Source organism: Rhinatrema bivittatum, chromosome 9, assembly GCF_901001135.1.
Source record: "Rhinatrema bivittatum chromosome 9, aRhiBiv1.1, whole genome shotgun sequence".
Classification (NCBI taxonomy): Eukaryota; Metazoa; Chordata; class Amphibia; order Gymnophiona; family Rhinatrematidae; genus Rhinatrema; species Rhinatrema bivittatum.
In genome coordinates, this window is record NC_042623.1 from 148,174,390 (window position 1) to 148,190,822 (window position 16,433).

Below are 16,433 nucleotides of genomic sequence, written 5' to 3' on the forward strand. Positions count from 1 at the left end.
GTGCTGCTGTGCTACTTCACATCAGGAGCAGTCAGGCTGAAGTAGGTGAAACCTCTGGAAAGATTTCCAAAATATACTGTGTGCCCCTTAAAAAAGAGATAGGTAGCGTTTATGCTAAAAATCAAAATGCAAAAAATAGGATAAATATAATAGGGTGCAACTCAACTCGGAAACAATCCAGTTTGAACTGCTGCTTTAACCATTTATACTCTGAAGTTCCCCGCCATCTGTACTGTCCCCCAATAAAACATCTCGAATGACTTCTCTTGAACAACACAGTATTTGTCATGCAATTATCTCATCAAGTTTGGGCCAGTGGCTCCGAAAAGTATTAGATTAGCATCAATCAGCGTGACCTGGTACTGACCTTTGCCCTGGTACTGTCCAATACTCTTATAAGAGAACGCATCTTAATTCCCCTACAATAAACCACCACTTAGGTCAACCTGCACTTCTATTCTTCCTGTACCCAGTGGATAAATCAGTAGGAGTGCGCTTACTAGAAACAGTTATCTAAAGTGTTTGGCGAGCTAGGCTAGGCTGCATGAAGGAAAAGTGCAATGTTTTATACAAGTCTGCAGAACTTCCATTCTCAAGATGATTTTTTTTTTTTTTTTAGTGAATTCTGCTCACAGTCACTGGTTTGCTCGCTATAAAAACCCAATTTGTTTACAGTTAAGATGGGCTCCAAACGCGTGACGTGAGCAAGAACTTTCTAATGAAGAGCAAGAGCTGCTCTTGGCGATGCTGCGCTAGCAAATCCTGCCTTCAAACTCATTGATAACCGATTCTATGCCGGCTGCTAATTAGGGGTAAGGGGAGAGAGAGAAAAAAAAAACCATTTCAAACAAAATGATAAAAGGACCACTTCTTCCGTATGTTTCCTACATGGAAAAGCATTCAGATCTTGATTGTATTATGCTGTCAGTGTACAGCTGAAAGATCTTCAACTACTGGCCAAAAATCCTAGCACAGGTACCCAACCACAAAGAGCCTCCTGAGGCTTAAGGCACTTTTCCAGGCTGCTCAGGGGGAAAATGGAAGCTGTGAAAGAGCCAATTATATCTGCAGTTCGGTTTACTAATGAAGTCATTAAGTACAAAAAAATCCTTGGGCAGTAGCCAGTCTGTAATAAGTAAAAAAAAAAACAAAACCCAAACTGCGCCTTCTGTTTTATTCTGTAGCCATAACTCTTTGGCAGATAGGAGAGGACGGACAAGCAGGTCTCCAATACATTCCATGCTATCCGAATCCCTCTAATGAAGACGGCACCGAACAGTGAAAGAAAACGGGGGATCTGCGCAGAGACCGGCGGCAGCATGGAGCAAAGAGCAGAACGTTTAGACCGCTCGGATCTCAGATGTTACACGTACAGGCTCCGATTGTGCTACCTACATTTATGGCTGGGGCTCAAGGGGGCAATTGCCCTCTCCCTTTGCTTTACGAAAAGGAGCGTTTTGAATTTACTGGGGGGGGGGAGGGGAAGGGGCCACTATTTGTATTTGCAGAATTCATTTTACTGAGCGCAATCCGAAGTGTTTTGCGAAACCAATGAATAGCTGGCTGGCCAAGGACGAGGGCAGCAATAAACAAACTCATTCTGCATCCCTAAATAAGGTTTGCCCAACTAGATTTCCTTTCTGTGTTCATTCAAATTTCAGAGAGTGCATGAGGTCACTTGTAATCTAAGCGTCTGTTAGCCAAGGCTTGTTTTGCCTTCTGCTGGCTGCAGTGGCATCACGTGTTTTGTCAGCATTGTACATGCCTCAGCCTTGCCACCTGGAGCTTGCTCATTAGACCTCTCTGTCCCTCTGCGTCTCACAGGGACTGCTAATTACTGGCTTCCCTCCATTTGCACTCAGCTTTGATTCAATTATGTGCTCTAAGCCCTAATGAAAAGTACAAGGTGGTTATTCTTACCTTGGCATTCCCCATTGCGCTCTTCGTACCCAGCGTTGCACAGGCAATTGCCAATGGGCACCAGCCATTCGCCATCTGCCCCACAGTACATTTTGGGCACATCCTTCTCTTCTGAGTTGTTGACACAGGAGCCACGGACTTCCACCAGGGAGGAGGTGTCAGCCCCTGTGATGGTGTCCGGAAACTGGGCCAGGTTGCGAACGGTCAAGGGGCACTTCTTGTAGAAAACGCGGACCGATACCAGGGCAATGCAGGCACCTACGTCCTGGAAGGCCAGGTAAAAGCCCTTCTTGCTCAAGGGTCCTACATCCCGGACCTCTGTATTCAGCTTCATGATCCGGTCACCAATGTCCACCTGGGTGAAGCTCTCATCCGCGGCAATGGTGTCGATCTTGGCAAACTGGGACTCTCGGATGAGCCGTTCTTTATCATTGTACGATTCATAGTAGTACAGGTTAAAAGTCTCTTTGCAAGTTCCCATCACACCCGGCAGGCTATTGCAGTCTCTCAGCGTAAATTTAATTTCAATGTACACCCTCTGGGCTCCCTCCCGGGGAATCCAATCAGTCCGCAGCCAGTTGTTCTGGCTGGACTCCATCACGTTGCAGACTTGATAGGTTCGGATTGGAGTGTTCTTCTCATCCATGATGCTCACCTCCTCCCACTGCAAAAAAAACAAAAAATAGATAGTGTTACTATCTTATCTCCAAGTCACCATTTTCCCTTTTTTTTTTTTTTTTTTTGTCAGCTGGAGAGCTGCTTCCGCTAGTCTTCAGCAACAGAGGCCCACAAGAAGAGAAAGTAATGAATAGCTAAAACGCCAGATACGTAAACGCTAAAAATAGAGATGACTCAAAAAAAAAAAAAAGCTCCAATCCACAAACATCTTAGGCTGATTTCCATTCAAGAAAACCTGAAAACAACTTTGCAACAATCACTGACTGCCACCATACAGATTTCGCCCTATTTTCGGTAGCCTTCTGTAGCTAGCTTTTATTTTGCACCTGGTTTAGGTAAAGAGCATTGGTAAAAAATTGTGGACCCTGCTCGCTAGCATTTCGATACGGGCACAGAACTGGAACAATCTTTCATTCCGAAAATTAAGAGTCCTCAGAGAGAGGAGAGAGAGAGAGAGAGAGAGAGAGAGAGAGCTCCAGCAAAGGCTGGCGGTTAAGCCTAGAGTAGAACTTAATCACGGAACAATCTACCTTTGTCTGGACTTTGCTTGAAAAATAGCTGCTAAAGTTCTTTTGACATATTGACTGCTTTTTATCAAAGCCTCCCCGCACCCCCTCCCCTCGCTTGTTAGTAACTGCAGGAGACAGCCCTGTTTTATTTGAAGTCTGGAAAAGTGTACAATGCTTGGGTGGACGGTGGCCCACAATATACTCGTAGTTCCGAGCTGGACCCCCTCACCACTGTGTTCTAAGAGACGTGGCAAAGAAAAAAGAATAGCCTCAGAGATGGATCAAAATCATTCCCATAGAATACCACCGCTTAAAAAAAAATGTAGTAATTCAGAGGGATGCCTGATGATTAACCGAGGGTCAGGGAAAGGCATGCAAAATGATCGTCACTTCTCAGGGTCAGGAAGACAGTCCCCAAAAGAAATTGCTGTGGAGGGCCTCGCTGCACCCATTTCTCTGCGCACATCTGTACATAAAGCCAGAGAAGGACTCTCGGGATGAATTTCCTTGGCACGCATCATCTCCTTCACTCTCTCCTCTCTCTCTCTCTGCCTCGGGTGGTTTTGGTGTATCACTTTGCATGCTCAGCACCCAACACCGTGAAATCCCTGTCCCCAAAAACGTGGTGTGAGAGAACATTGGCGCTTCCGATTTACCTACAAGCCTGTAGTAGCCTTTAAAAGAATAATAATAATAAAAAGCTAAAGATAAAGCATTGTGCTTGCCCCGATTGATTCACGTAACCACCAATATACAGAACTCCTCTCATTCCCTTCACTGGTGACCCTTGCGAGGGGGGGGGGGGGGGAGAGGGAGTGTTTCTTGCCAAGGATAATTGCTGAAAAACATCTGGAAGTGTTGGTGTTATGGGTGTAATTCTTCATACTTCTAACGCCCTTCCTGTAATTGCTATTTATACACAGAGGCTTTCACGTGGACCTGCACCTGCTCAGCCATCTAGGATTTTTCGAGTTCAGCAGCCACGGAGGGTCATGCTTTACTTAACACTCAAAAGGGTTTATGAATTAGTCCCAAAACTGATCAAGCAACACGTATCACTTCCAAAGAAACGGAGTAAAACAAGAGAGTAAGCTATAGGGGTATCAAGGCAGTGCCTTCATTAAATGCTATCGCTTTTATCTGCTCTTATGTTCCAGAAGGGCAGCGGAACAGACCCAGATTTAGGGATGGACAACATAGACTACTGCCTAGAGCACCAAATTTTGAAGGCACCAAATATCTAGACCACAGGGAAGCCAGCCTCTGCTTGCTCTAGGGCCATGTGCCAGCGCAGCTTCAGAGGGGCACCACCATGACATTCTGTCTATGGGGGCTCCAATCTTATGTCTACCCTGCAGTAGAACCAAGCACAGAAAACACGAATGGGATTTCCTCTATATCTTTAAACAGCAAAACTTGCTCTGTACAGCATGTCCCTAGGAAGCTATTGGTTAGGGGATTTTTTGCAGATAAACTAGAGATGAAGAAACTATTTAGTTGGCAGAGACGATGTCATTCACTTACAAAAATAATAATAATAATAAGCAGGACACAGCAAGCTACTTAATATGACTGATTAATTGGCTGATTCCCAACCAATGCCAGCCTGCAAAGTTGCACCTGAAAATGTGCTGGTGAGCAAGGAAAAAGCTTCCAGCAAAATTTAACTTTTCTAATCAAAAGCTTCTTTTGAGTTTACCAATACACAAGTTCTTGTTTGCTACAAATAAAACAAGCTTATTTTGTTAGCTGTGAAATTTCGGGAAGAATGATTAATCTATTAAGAATAATAGCACTCCCTCTAGTCCAGTACATATCGATTAATAGCTACTTCACTTCACTACTACTATATGGCCGGGTTTAGAACCCTAAAGACTAACCCGATCTGCATTTTCAACCCTGACTGCTAGGAAAAAGGGGGGTCCTGCTTCTTATTCTGCAACAAACGGTTACAAAGACAACACAGCCTCCAAAAGCCTCTACTTGGGCCCTTTGCTTCCTAAGAGAAGCCGGGAGGAGGTTTTCTCCGGGGCTTCCAAACGATTCTGCAGCACAGCAAGTTAGAAAAAATGCTTTCCATGCACCCTGTTTTGTGATGCATGGTTCATGTGCTCTTAAATTTTCCACTACTTGGTTTAAAAATAGGCCATACATATATGTGGGATTTAGTGAAGCTAGTCACGTCCACAGTGAAAAAGAGTATGTAGTCTCGGCTTCAACTGGAGACAGGCTTGCACAGAAGAAAGGCAGAATCCAACATGCTCGAAATATTAATAGTGTACCAACAGATTAAGCCCTTAATCTCACTGTTTACTCACTAAAGACGCCAATAAATTTTAAGCTTCAGCCCAGGTACCCCTTGGCACAGAATGAGAAGGGCACCATCTTCTGAAGGAGTGACCTTTTCAGGGCATAGGATTAACAAGGAAGCCTGGCTCTCACAGAGATAAAGCTGCACCTCCCCCCCCACACTACGTATGCGGGCAATCGCCTGAGATCAGCAGTGAAAGGGAACTGGCCACACTGCCAGGAGCCTGCCAATCACTCTCTCCAAGGGACGGCACATTGCGCTCAGGCTCCCAGCACAAAACCACCAGCACTGCAGCCAAGTTCAGGCAGAGCGGCAACAATGCCTCTTTTTCTGTCCCCTATCTACTAAAGTAAAAGCCTACAGCCTATTTCCTGGAGAAATTACCTTATCTGTCTCAGTTGTTTTTTTTCTCAGGCTGTTATCAAGTAAATTCACAAGACCGTGTGTATCGAAGCATAGAGATTATACATGGAACCCTTCCCCCCAATTATTTTGCAGAGTAAAACTCTTTAAGCATATTAAACAGATATCGGTAATGTGAGTGGGCAATTGAGTACTGCAGTGCAATATCTTTTACCATCAAAATTCTTGGCAAATACTGCTTTAATACAGATTCCAAAACGGTTACACTTTACATGCTATAAAACTATAGGTTGGTAATTTAAGGGCCACTACATATTTTAACCATTTGGCAGACTATTCATTTTATTTAAATATATAATTTAATTTTTTTAAACTGACATATATATCTATACAAGCCGTAAAGCCCGTTAAAACGGGCTACATCCCTCTGTCTCTCACCCCCCCTCTCCCTCACTCCCTCCCACTCAGTCCCCCCTCTCCCTCCCACTCACTCAGTCCCCCTCTCCCTCCCTCCCACTCAGTCCCTCCCTTCACCCACCTCCATTTCCTCCCGGCGCCGTAAGCGCGACTTCCCGCAACCCTCACCCGGCTCCATTGACTCCTCCCGCTCCTGCCGGCAGATCTCGGGGGGGGTGTCACTCCCGCCGCGCGGCAGTGACCCCCGCGAGATCTGCCGGCAGATCTGGGGAGGAGAAGTAGCGGCACCGCGCGCGCGCGCGGTGCCGCTACTTCTCCTCCCGCTCCTGCCGGCAGATCTCGGGGGGGGGGGGGCGCGGGAGTGACACCCCCCCCCCCGAGATCTGCCGGCAGATCTGGGGAGGAGAAGTAGCGGCACCGCGCGCGCGCGGCGCCGCTGCTTCTCCTCCCGCTCCTGCCGGCAGATCTCGGGGGGCGCGGGAGTGACACCCTCCCCCCCCCCCGAGATCTGCCGGCAGATCTGGGGAGGAGAAGCAGCGGCACCGCGCGCGCGCGGCGCCGCTGCTTCTCCTCCCGCTCCTGCGGCCCCACCGCCATTTTTTTTTTCCTGATCGACGTCCTTGCCCGCACATGCGCAGTAGAGCTGCGCTCTACTGCGCATTTGCGGGCCGTCGGTCACAGGCCATTTTTTATAATATCTATATATAGAGATATAGCCTGACAAATATAGATATAGCTTGATCTCTAAGACCTCTACCATAGGCTGCTCCTTACAGCAGGCTCAGCAGATTTGCCCCAGCATTTAGGCTGGAGGGAACACAAAGCTGTAGATTCATTTAGGATATATGTTTCCCATTGCAAAAAGGAATAAACTTGGACCACTTTCTATTCATGCCATCTAAAGTCTTCCTGGAGACCCTCCGATTCCCTCCCCCTGCCCCTTTTAAAGCCAAACAGAGCAGTAAGTTGCTCCAATTTTAACTCTTTCAGTACCCCCAATTGCAGGTGCATATTCCTATTTTATGCCTAGATCACATTCCCCATTGGTATTTTAGCGTTTAATAGCCATCCAAGAGGAAGCCTCGACCCGTCTCATAATGTTCCAAACCCCTGCCCTTCTGGTTTCTGATTCTGCCATGACAGCGCTGTCCAATGGGAGGATAGGGTTCCCCCCCCTCCCCTCCCCCCACAAAGAGTTATTCTCTTCATGGGCCATGGGGGAAACCTGACCTCCTCTCCACAATCAACAACAACCAAGCCATTAGGGCTCTCCGGGAACGCACTGATCACTCCTTTCCACCCTATTGATCAAGCAGAAATTCAGAAACTTACCCCTCCTTCCAATGGACTGGCTATCCATCCCAGCTCCCCCTGCACCGACCTGGAGTCCAGAAGGGTAACTGCAGAGAAGACAAATGGAAGAGAACACAAGCAATTGGTAAAGGCACAAACCAACAAGCACTGGATAAGAGCACTGTCCCTGTGTGCTTTCCAGATGTGAAGAAACAAAGGGGTCCCACCTGAAAAAAAAATACTTAAGTGGGGACTTTTATTTTATTTATTTTGTTGTGCAAATATTACTGACTTGCTCTGCCGTTTTCTTCATGGCAAGTTCCACCTTGCTCTATTGGCCTGAATGCTGAATTGTATTTCATTCTCTCCAAAGTCGGGTTCAGAAGCCTCCATTTGTGAATTCAAATTAAAATAAGGAGGAGGAAGCAGGGCCAGAATATTGGGGGCGCTTGGGTTTTTATAGTTATATGGCCCCCACCCCAAAAGCAGATTTCACCCTGCCACAACTGGAGAACAAAGTGACTTGGCAGCAATCATCACTATAGCTGTAGCATTTTGTCCAGCAATCACGGTCGTTAACTCTCTCTTTTTTTTTTTCCCACGGAGTTTTGGCAAAGCCAAAGGCTCTAAAGCCGTCATGGTTGGAAGCTGAACTGTAAAATCAAGTGGAACAGCAACTCTACCGGATTAATACTGTGAGCGGTGACGGCTCTCAAACCCAGTTAGCAAAAGCCAACAAAATAATGAAGCATCTTCGGCCCCCTTCCCCCGACCTCACCTGCATTCATTCACAGCAAAGTCTGCCTCTTTTCTCTCTGCCTTCCGGTTTCCTGACCTGACGGAGATCGTGGAATTAAATTGATCCTGCCACTGATCTTTTATTTTAAAACGTGGCTGTAGCACCCCATTTCCTCCTGAGGCCCCGTCACCGACCCCCAGAGAAAAGTGGGCTCCATCCCTTTGGATTAATGTAAAGTGGATTAGGGAGACAAAGGGAACAATACGACCCAATTTAGGCCAAAAAAAAAAGGGGGGGGAGGGGGAAGAGAGGAAAAAAAAAAGGAAAGGAAACGTGAGGCGAATCAAAAGAAGCAATCTCGGGCCGACCGAAGCGTCCTACCCCAGCCCTGCAACTTGCATCGCAGGCAAGTTTTTCACCCCCCCCCTGGTACAGGAGTCATCCCTCAGCCAGCAGCAGCGACGTGCGTGCCGCTATGGGGCTCCCGGGATTCACTCGCCAAACACTCGGCTAGCACTTGACTTTTAAGTATCAGTCAATAAGTGCACATTTCTACCTTCCACGGCAACCCCTACCGCTTTATGCGCAGACCAGAAAACCCGCCACTTTTATTTAACGATCAGATGAAGTTCACTGCCCGGGACAAGAAATCTCGGCTCCCCCCATCCTCCGCTTTCTCTGTCACCTTGAAGGCAGTTCTGGGAGCGGGCAGGACAGATCGAGCAGGCTAAAATAATCCCACAGCCCGGGGAAGAGGGAGGGAGGGAGCGAGCGGCAGGATGCTCTCTACAGACAGGTCCTGAAAAGGAGCAGAAGCCGATCGGATGCACGGACTCTGCCCCCCCACACCAGGGTATCACGTTCACCTTTATTATGAAGGGCGGCAGCTATTTATTAACAGGGAATAACGATGATGTTTCAAAGGAAATTCGCTCATAAGAATGTTTCAGCACAATTATTAAGAAAAAAAAAAAACCACCAGAAGCAAGCTCAATTTGACTTTTGCCGAATCTAGATTTGGTACTGCTGCTGCTGCTGCTTCCATCAATGGAAAGAAAATAGGCAGAAGGAAGGAAATCCGCTTTTATCTGATAATGACCTCAGGTTTTCAACTATATCCAGCCGGGAGAATGGTCGGAGCAGCCCTTTCCTCCAAAAACACCGATCAACAAAAAAAAAAAAAAATAGAAGAGCAAAAAAAAAGGGGGAGGGGGTGGCGAATTCGAACCCAGTGCTTTTATCTCCAAATATAGTCCAAACGGACCGGATTCCGGACTGGAGTCCTGTCCTGCCCCATGGATCCCAGCTGAACTCTGTCCCTCGTGCAAAACTTGATGAGAGCAGCAGCTCGGAGCAGAGCAAGCGATGTCCAACGTCAGCTCTTGCCAACCATCCGGTTAAAAAATAATAATCATAATTTAAAAAAAAAACAACCCAACAACAACAAAAAGAACAAAAAAAAGAGAAAGAGTGTGCGTGTGTTTATGGGGGTTGGGGGGGCGAAACCCCGTCATCCAAAGTGCCCTCTGACAAGCACAGTGCAAGGGCCCCCCTGCCTATAGCCGGCTGCACCCTTACCTTCACTGGCCGGGTATACCCGGGAGCCGGTGACTGCATCGCAGATGCCCAGGAGAAGGGAGAAGCTGCAGAGGTGAAGGACGCTGGCCATGGTGCCCGGGGCCGCTTCTTGCCGTCCGTGAGCGAGTGAGTGAATTAGTGAGTGAGTGAGGGGTTGCAGGCACTCGGCGGCGCACGCACAGCTCCGGCTCCCTCTATCCCAGTGGAATAACTGCTGGAGTTTACAGGGCGGCTGTAGGGGCATCGCCAGGAGGCGGGGCCGGGTCCCCGGCACGTAGGCCTGCGCCAATCAGGGAGCAGGGGAGGAGCCGGCCCGTCCCCACCTCCTCCTCCCCTTGTCAGTGTTTCTGGGACACGGTGCCTTGGAAGGGGCGGGGCTAGGAGGCGGGGCCTGAGGTGCTCGGTCTCGCTCTCTCCGGGTAAACCGGGTAAGGTAACCTGTGCATTCTTTCTTACGTGGGCGCGGAGAGCATGCATGTTCCACCGTGCCAGCCCAGCAGTAGCAACGAAGAGTGCACGAACTGCTGTAGCTCCAAGGGTCAAGAGATTTTCCCCATGTTGTGTCTCTGAGATAAAAGCTTAGCGTATCCAGCCCTGATTAGGGAGGCGACATACACCCTCCGGCTAGCTGAGAAAAGCATAGACAGAGTCCTCCAGACACAGAATAAGGGAACAAAACACCTCTTCCCACAGCAGGAAGGACTGGGGAGATCAGGTAACTTCCCTGCTAGAGACAAGTGAAAGAAAATGCGTCAGTGATGTGCGGGAAGGACCTCTGAGTTCTTAAATTGGCCGGAATGGCTTGCAGCGTTGTAAATATGATAAAAGACGGAGCATAGGTTTTAGGAGCAGGCAGGGTGAGACTATGCACCGTGCTGCTAAACGTAGTAGGGAACGAGAACACGCACTGCTGCCGCCGCAAGGAATGAATGCGCGGTCCCCGCAAAAGTTAACCTTTGTTAAAGCGGGTGAGCTTGTCTCACGCTGCTGATAATAACGGGTTGCAAGCCAGCGAGAGGGTTAGAGGAAAAGGAGGTGGGGGAGTGAAGGAGTGGGAAAAGGAGGGGTGGCGGGGGTAAGGAACCAATGGCAGCGGGGACAATTCAAATGGGAATAGGGATTGGATGTAGGAGCATAGTAGTAAGGGGCAACCGTTTTCGCGCCTCAGTTGGCGAGGAGACGGCTGAGGCAGCAGGCAAGCAGCTTTTGTGGTGTTTCTGTGAGTGGTTATTAAACAAACAAAAAAAAAAGTTTTAAATTATCCGAAGCAAGGCTGCACCGATCCTGCGTTGCCTGTCTTCCCTTTAAGTAAGACTGCTGCTGCTATGTCTCCTGGTCAGCTCGCCAGCGGGGGAGGGTTGGGAGCCGCACGAGGTTTCCAACGTTTGCAGGGGTAATACCTTGGATCCGATGGTCAGGAGCGCTGCCTTGTCCTCAGCCTCTGGCACGGCAGAGCAGGTGATCATGCCGGCAGACTCGGGGGTGGGGGGAGAGTGACCCAGAGTCTGCCGACCTGGAATTATTCCATCCTCCACAAGTTTTTTCGGGTGCAGTGGGGGTAGGGGCGGAGGCAGAGATTTCTATTAATGCCTCCCTCATGGACTTTAGTTTCCTTTCAGATGCTAATGAGTTAACTGCTCAGGCAGGGTATCACCTAAGGAAAGGGGGGAGGGTAACCATGGAGATGGGAGGGCGGTTGCTAGCAGGGGGAGGGGCAGCAATAGGAAGGGACAAGGAGGCAGCCCTTTGAGGGATAATGCCGGGATCCCTTCAAGCACAGAAGGAAAAAAAAGGTGCTGCTCCTTTTCAGGCCAAGGCAGGGAGAGGGAGGAAAAAGGGTTTTTTTTAGAGGCATCCACGATTGGGGCCAGAGCCAAGACAAGTGAATTTATCAGCAATGTGCAAGGGCATGTTCAGGCACAGGGGGCAGGTTTTCAATCTAGGACAGCCCCTTTAGTTCAATATTGTAATGCAGGTGAGAAAGCTAGGGGAGGAGGCAGGGCATACAGAGTAAGTTACCCAGAGGTATTCAGGAGAGTTCAGGCTTTGATTTAGAGCAGGGAAGGGGAAGCAGGTTATTGAGGATAGGGATATTGGTGACATGGGAAATTTTGGAGGATGGCCAGATTGGTATGGTAAGGAGTCATGCAGGGGTATGGTACCGAGTTCGGGCCCAGTGGGGTTGTATGGGAGGGAGGGGCATAGAAAGGGGGGTCAATTTCCTAGCAGGGGTGGTTTTGAGGGCAGAGTAAGGCATGAGGTTTCAGAAGGCAGTTTAGGCAGGGAAAGGGGGGCATCTTTTCTTGCAGGACCTGAAGAGGAGGTGATGCCTGGAACTTCGAGTCAAGAGGCCTGGCGGGACAGGGAGTTTGCAGGACCGATGGCAGGTCAAGACAGCGGTAGTTCCAGAAGGGGAGGATGGCATTCTGCATCTGGGCAAGAAAAGGATGTTCCAGTGGAAGCAGGTGAGAAAGAGGCAAAGGGTAAGAAAAGGAAAGTTAAAAGAAAAAGTGAGGGAGTATCATCCAGTTCCTCATCTAGTTCAACCGATTCATCAGAGGACTCCTCTGATTCGGGGCTTGGAGTATACTTTCAAGGTAATTGATGTGCAGAGAGGTGGCCAGAGGAATGGAGGGATGAAGAGTTGATTAAGAACATCAATTTCTTGGAATTATTCCCGATAGTAGTAGCACTGAGCATTTGGGGAAAGAAGTTAGCAAATAAGAAAGTTTTATTATGGTGCAATAACTTGGGAGTGGTGCAAGTGATTAATAGACAGTCAGCGAAATGTCCGAGAGTGTCGGAGTTGTTGAGGGAGTTAGTTTTCCTATGTTTAAAATGTAATGTAACTATTAGAGCGAGACATGTGCCAGGCGAACACAATGTAATTGCTGATGCACTTTCTCGTTTCAAGTGGGAAGAATTCAGAAAGCTAGCGCCCGGAGCAAATTTGGAAGGGGATCCGTTCCCGGTACACCTGTGGCAACTGGGCCGGGTGAAGCATGGACGCTGATAAGGAAGTCACTGGCACCGACAACATGGGAATCGTATTTGAGTGGTTATAGGGTAGTGACCCAGTATTTGGAGACAAGGGGATGGAAGGGAGGCCCTGTGGAGGACGTGGTTTTAGTACAATTCATATTGTGGGCAAGACATAGGGGATGTTCGTTGACATCTGTGCGTTTGTACATTGCAGGGTTCTCTTTTTTCCAAAAGTTAAATGGTTGGGGAAATCCGGCTACGAGCTTTATGGTCAAAAGGGTTTTGGTAGGGTGGAAAAGGGAGAGGGGGTGTATGCCAGATAGGAGGCTTCCCATCAGATATGAGGATCTGTTAGTTATAGTTGGGCATTTGGGAATGGTGTGCTGGTCAGATTATGAGGTACTGCTGTTTCAGACAGCTTTTGTGCTGGCATTCTTTGGTGCAATGCGAGTTAGGGAGCTAGTGGCAAATTCTAAAAAGAATGCAGAAGGAACAGGACTCATGGTAAAGAACGTTTGGGTGGGTAATAGGGGTGTGACTATTTGTATACTATTTGTATACATCATTCAAAAGTTGACCAGCAGGGGAAGGGTCATTTTGTAACTTTGGAGACAGCAAGAGATAGGCGGGTGTGTCCGGTGCGAAATATCCAGAATTTCCTGGAGGTGTGACCAAAAGTGGGGGGGTTCCTTTTTGGTACATAAGGATGGATCGCCTTTGACGGTTTATCAATTTGTACATGTGTTAAAAAGAGTGATAAGTATTTTGGGATGGAAGACAGAGTGTTATACCTCGCATTAGTTTAGGATAGGTGCGGCGACATCGGCGGCTGAGAGAAGATTATCTAAGGAAAAAATACAAGCCATTGTCTTACGTGAGACAGGGTTGGTAAAAAAAAAAAAAAAGTATAAGAGGGGTGGGTGAGATTTAAGATGGGAGGTATTAACATTGTGTTTTCTTACAGAATTGCGGGTGCGACGGGGGGATCAGGAATGTGCCTGGGTCGGGGGCCATTCTTTCGTGCATTGGGCCCATCACAGAGCGGAGAGGAGGCCATATGGATCGAATCTCTACCTGGAAGAGCTGCAATGGAGCATCAAATGGTTTAGTTGGCGGGGAATGAAGTGGGACGGATTATTATCTTTCTTGCAACAGTGTGTTATGGAGAATGGGGTACCACAAATTTTGTTAATACATTTGGGGGGGAATGATATTGGCAAGTGGTCATATAGGGAAATGGTGTCCAAGATCAGGAAGGATTTTGCGAACATTATGAATGGGATGCCACACACAGTGTTAGGGTGGTCAGACATAATTGTGCGGTATCAGTGTTTAGATTCCCCAATCTGGTACAGGGGAGTTCGAAAGCTGAATAAGCAAATTGGGAAGTGGTTGGAGAGACAGGGGGGGTTTTGGGTGAAGCATGAGTGGTCCAGGGAAGTTATTCCAGGTTTATTTAGGTCTGATGGGGTGCATTTGTCGGACGTTGGTATCGATTTATTTAATAACACGTTGCAGGAAGGATTAGAGCAGGTTATTGCCAGAATAGAGGGCCGCAGTGGGGGGGAACAATGACAACGGATGTTGTTATTGTTCTATGGCGGAAAACCCGAGCCCTAATGTTGGTGATTTGATTGTATTGTTAAAAGGTATGCGGGGGGGGGGGGGGGGCAGAATCTTGTGTAGCGTGGGGGCTGCTACATGAGTTGGCCAATGAGCAAGAGGGGGGCTGATGCTCAGAGGCCCTGTCACTTACTCACGCTGGGACGCGTGGTAAGAGATTTGGAGGACACAGGCAGAGCTCTACCACTGGACGAGGTGGGGGGCATGTTAAGAACAATGTTACAAAGGGGTGGGGGGGATGTTTAGCTTTGTATTAATGCTTAGGGGGCTCGGATCTTGTTGAAATAAACTGCAGCCTTTATTTAACCAAACAAACAAGAAGTGTGTCTTTTTGGAAAGGATGTAAGGGGGAGGGGGAGGATGGCAAAAGGAAAAGTGAGTCTTGCCTCTCCCAGTTAGTGCACTGCTTTGAGCAGTCATCCTTTACAGTTAAGAAAGTTAGACCTGACCTCGGACCCGTAGGAGCTACGAATAATGCAGTTCATCATACCATGTGTCCGATAGGTGCTCATCCTCGAACTTTTACGTTAAACACTGGCAGCAGCAGTCAGGAAACCGTGACTGAATCCTCCCAGCTGCGCAGGAGCCGCCTGACTTCCCTAGGAAGGAGCAATTACTTTGCCACGATCTTTGGTTATCTGCGCATCTCAGATGGGAAGATCGCCGGATTGGCTTGGGTTAGTAGAAGTCGAGTTGCTGAGCGCTGTGGGCTGTGGTTGCCAGTGGGGTTTTTTGGGGGGTTTTTTTTGGTTTGTATACGGACAGCAGCAGATTTTCCTTGTCCACCGGGGCTGACAGGTCAGTGCCGAATCTTTTCCTTTCCAGTAGAAAAATACGATTTTTTTTTCTCGATGTAAAGGCAACGTGCAGAAAGCAGGAAAAGTGAAATCAAAGCAGAAAAAGAAAGGTTGTAAAGAGAGGAGCCGGGAAGAGGCAGTTGAATCGGGCGTGAAAAAGCAGCTTTGAAGATGTTTCAGCGAGTGCAACAATACTAAGCAAATATCAACCGTTTAGCGGAAAAAGAACAATATAAAAGTGTAAGGCAAATGAAAAAAAAGTCAAGATATTTAATTCAGCCTGCAAGTTTTTCTATCATGCTGATACATTTAAGATTTCAAATAAAACAAGTACTCGCATTTGATTTATAACTTTGTTGACGTACACCTTGCTGGGCAGACTGGATGGGCTATTTTGGTCTTTTTCTGCCTCTCCTAGTAGTATGCATTTTCTCCCTCCAGACAGGAAAACCAATTTTTGTTTTCGAGGGCGGAGCTTTTTTTTTTTTTTAAGTCACTTGCACACTGTAAATTCCTATCAGTAATTTTCGATCGGAAAACGAACAAGCAGTTTTACAAATTAAGCGATGGTAAAGTTACAATTTCCTGAGATTTCCTGACTAAATGTATATGACTAAAAGATTTCGGTACCGAAAGTGACAAATTACTAATGTATGCTTTGTCGCACGCGGTAGACCAGAGGCTGCCCCCAGTCTGTTGGTTTCTTAATTAGTGTTGGAGGCCAGACCTCAGCCTAAGACAATAGCGCCACCTGGTGGGAGAAGATAGCTTATAAATCGGGCGAGGAAAAGTGAGTGTTTTACAAAAAAGCGAAGAGTACATACAGCATCGAATGAATTCCTACTATGTATCAATAGTCCAACTAATTGCATTGCAGTAATTGGTTCTAATTGTTCTGCACGGGGACTAAGAGTAGCATACATTTACTTATTAAAAATTGGAAATTTTAAGTCTTGTCGAAGGAAAAAAAAATCTAAAGTAATTAAAATAACAAATAGCAACCTAATTATGAAGCTGTTTTTCTGGAGTGATACCTACATTTGTTCTAACACCAACATTATTGTTATAATGACTTACCCTACCAATTGCTTAGGAAGAGGCTGTCTGCTCCACCTGGTGAGGGACGCAGGGACATTCTGTTTTGGTTTTTTTTTAATAAAATCATTTAGCAAGGGACTCTGTCTTCCAGTACATCACTGCTTTTAGTGCCATCGTCGCTGGAT

The 16,433-nt window shown here is 47.4% G+C and overlaps 1 protein-coding gene across 3 annotated transcripts in view; it reads right to left on the reverse strand.

Annotated features, from left to right (window-relative positions):
* The window catches only part of EPHA4 (EPH receptor A4), a 241,040-nt gene extending 231,035 nt beyond the window's left edge, over nt 1–10,005 (reverse strand). For 2 of the 3 annotated variants that reach the window (XM_029615382.1, XM_029615384.1), the window contains exons 1-3: nt 9,809–10,005; nt 7,531–7,598; nt 1,921–2,584 (exon numbers count right to left, since the gene is read on the reverse strand). In XM_029615382.1, the coding sequence (XP_029471242.1) occupies nt 1,921–2,584; nt 7,531–7,598; nt 9,809–9,899 (823 nt within the window). In that variant the 5' untranslated portion in view covers nt 9,900–10,005. Of the gene's footprint in view, nt 1–1,920; nt 2,585–7,530; nt 7,599–8,269; nt 8,457–9,808 lie in introns of those variants that run through there. The other variant, XM_029615383.1, reaches the window with a different exon arrangement.
* Between the last annotated feature and the right edge of the window lie 6,428 nt (nt 10,006–16,433).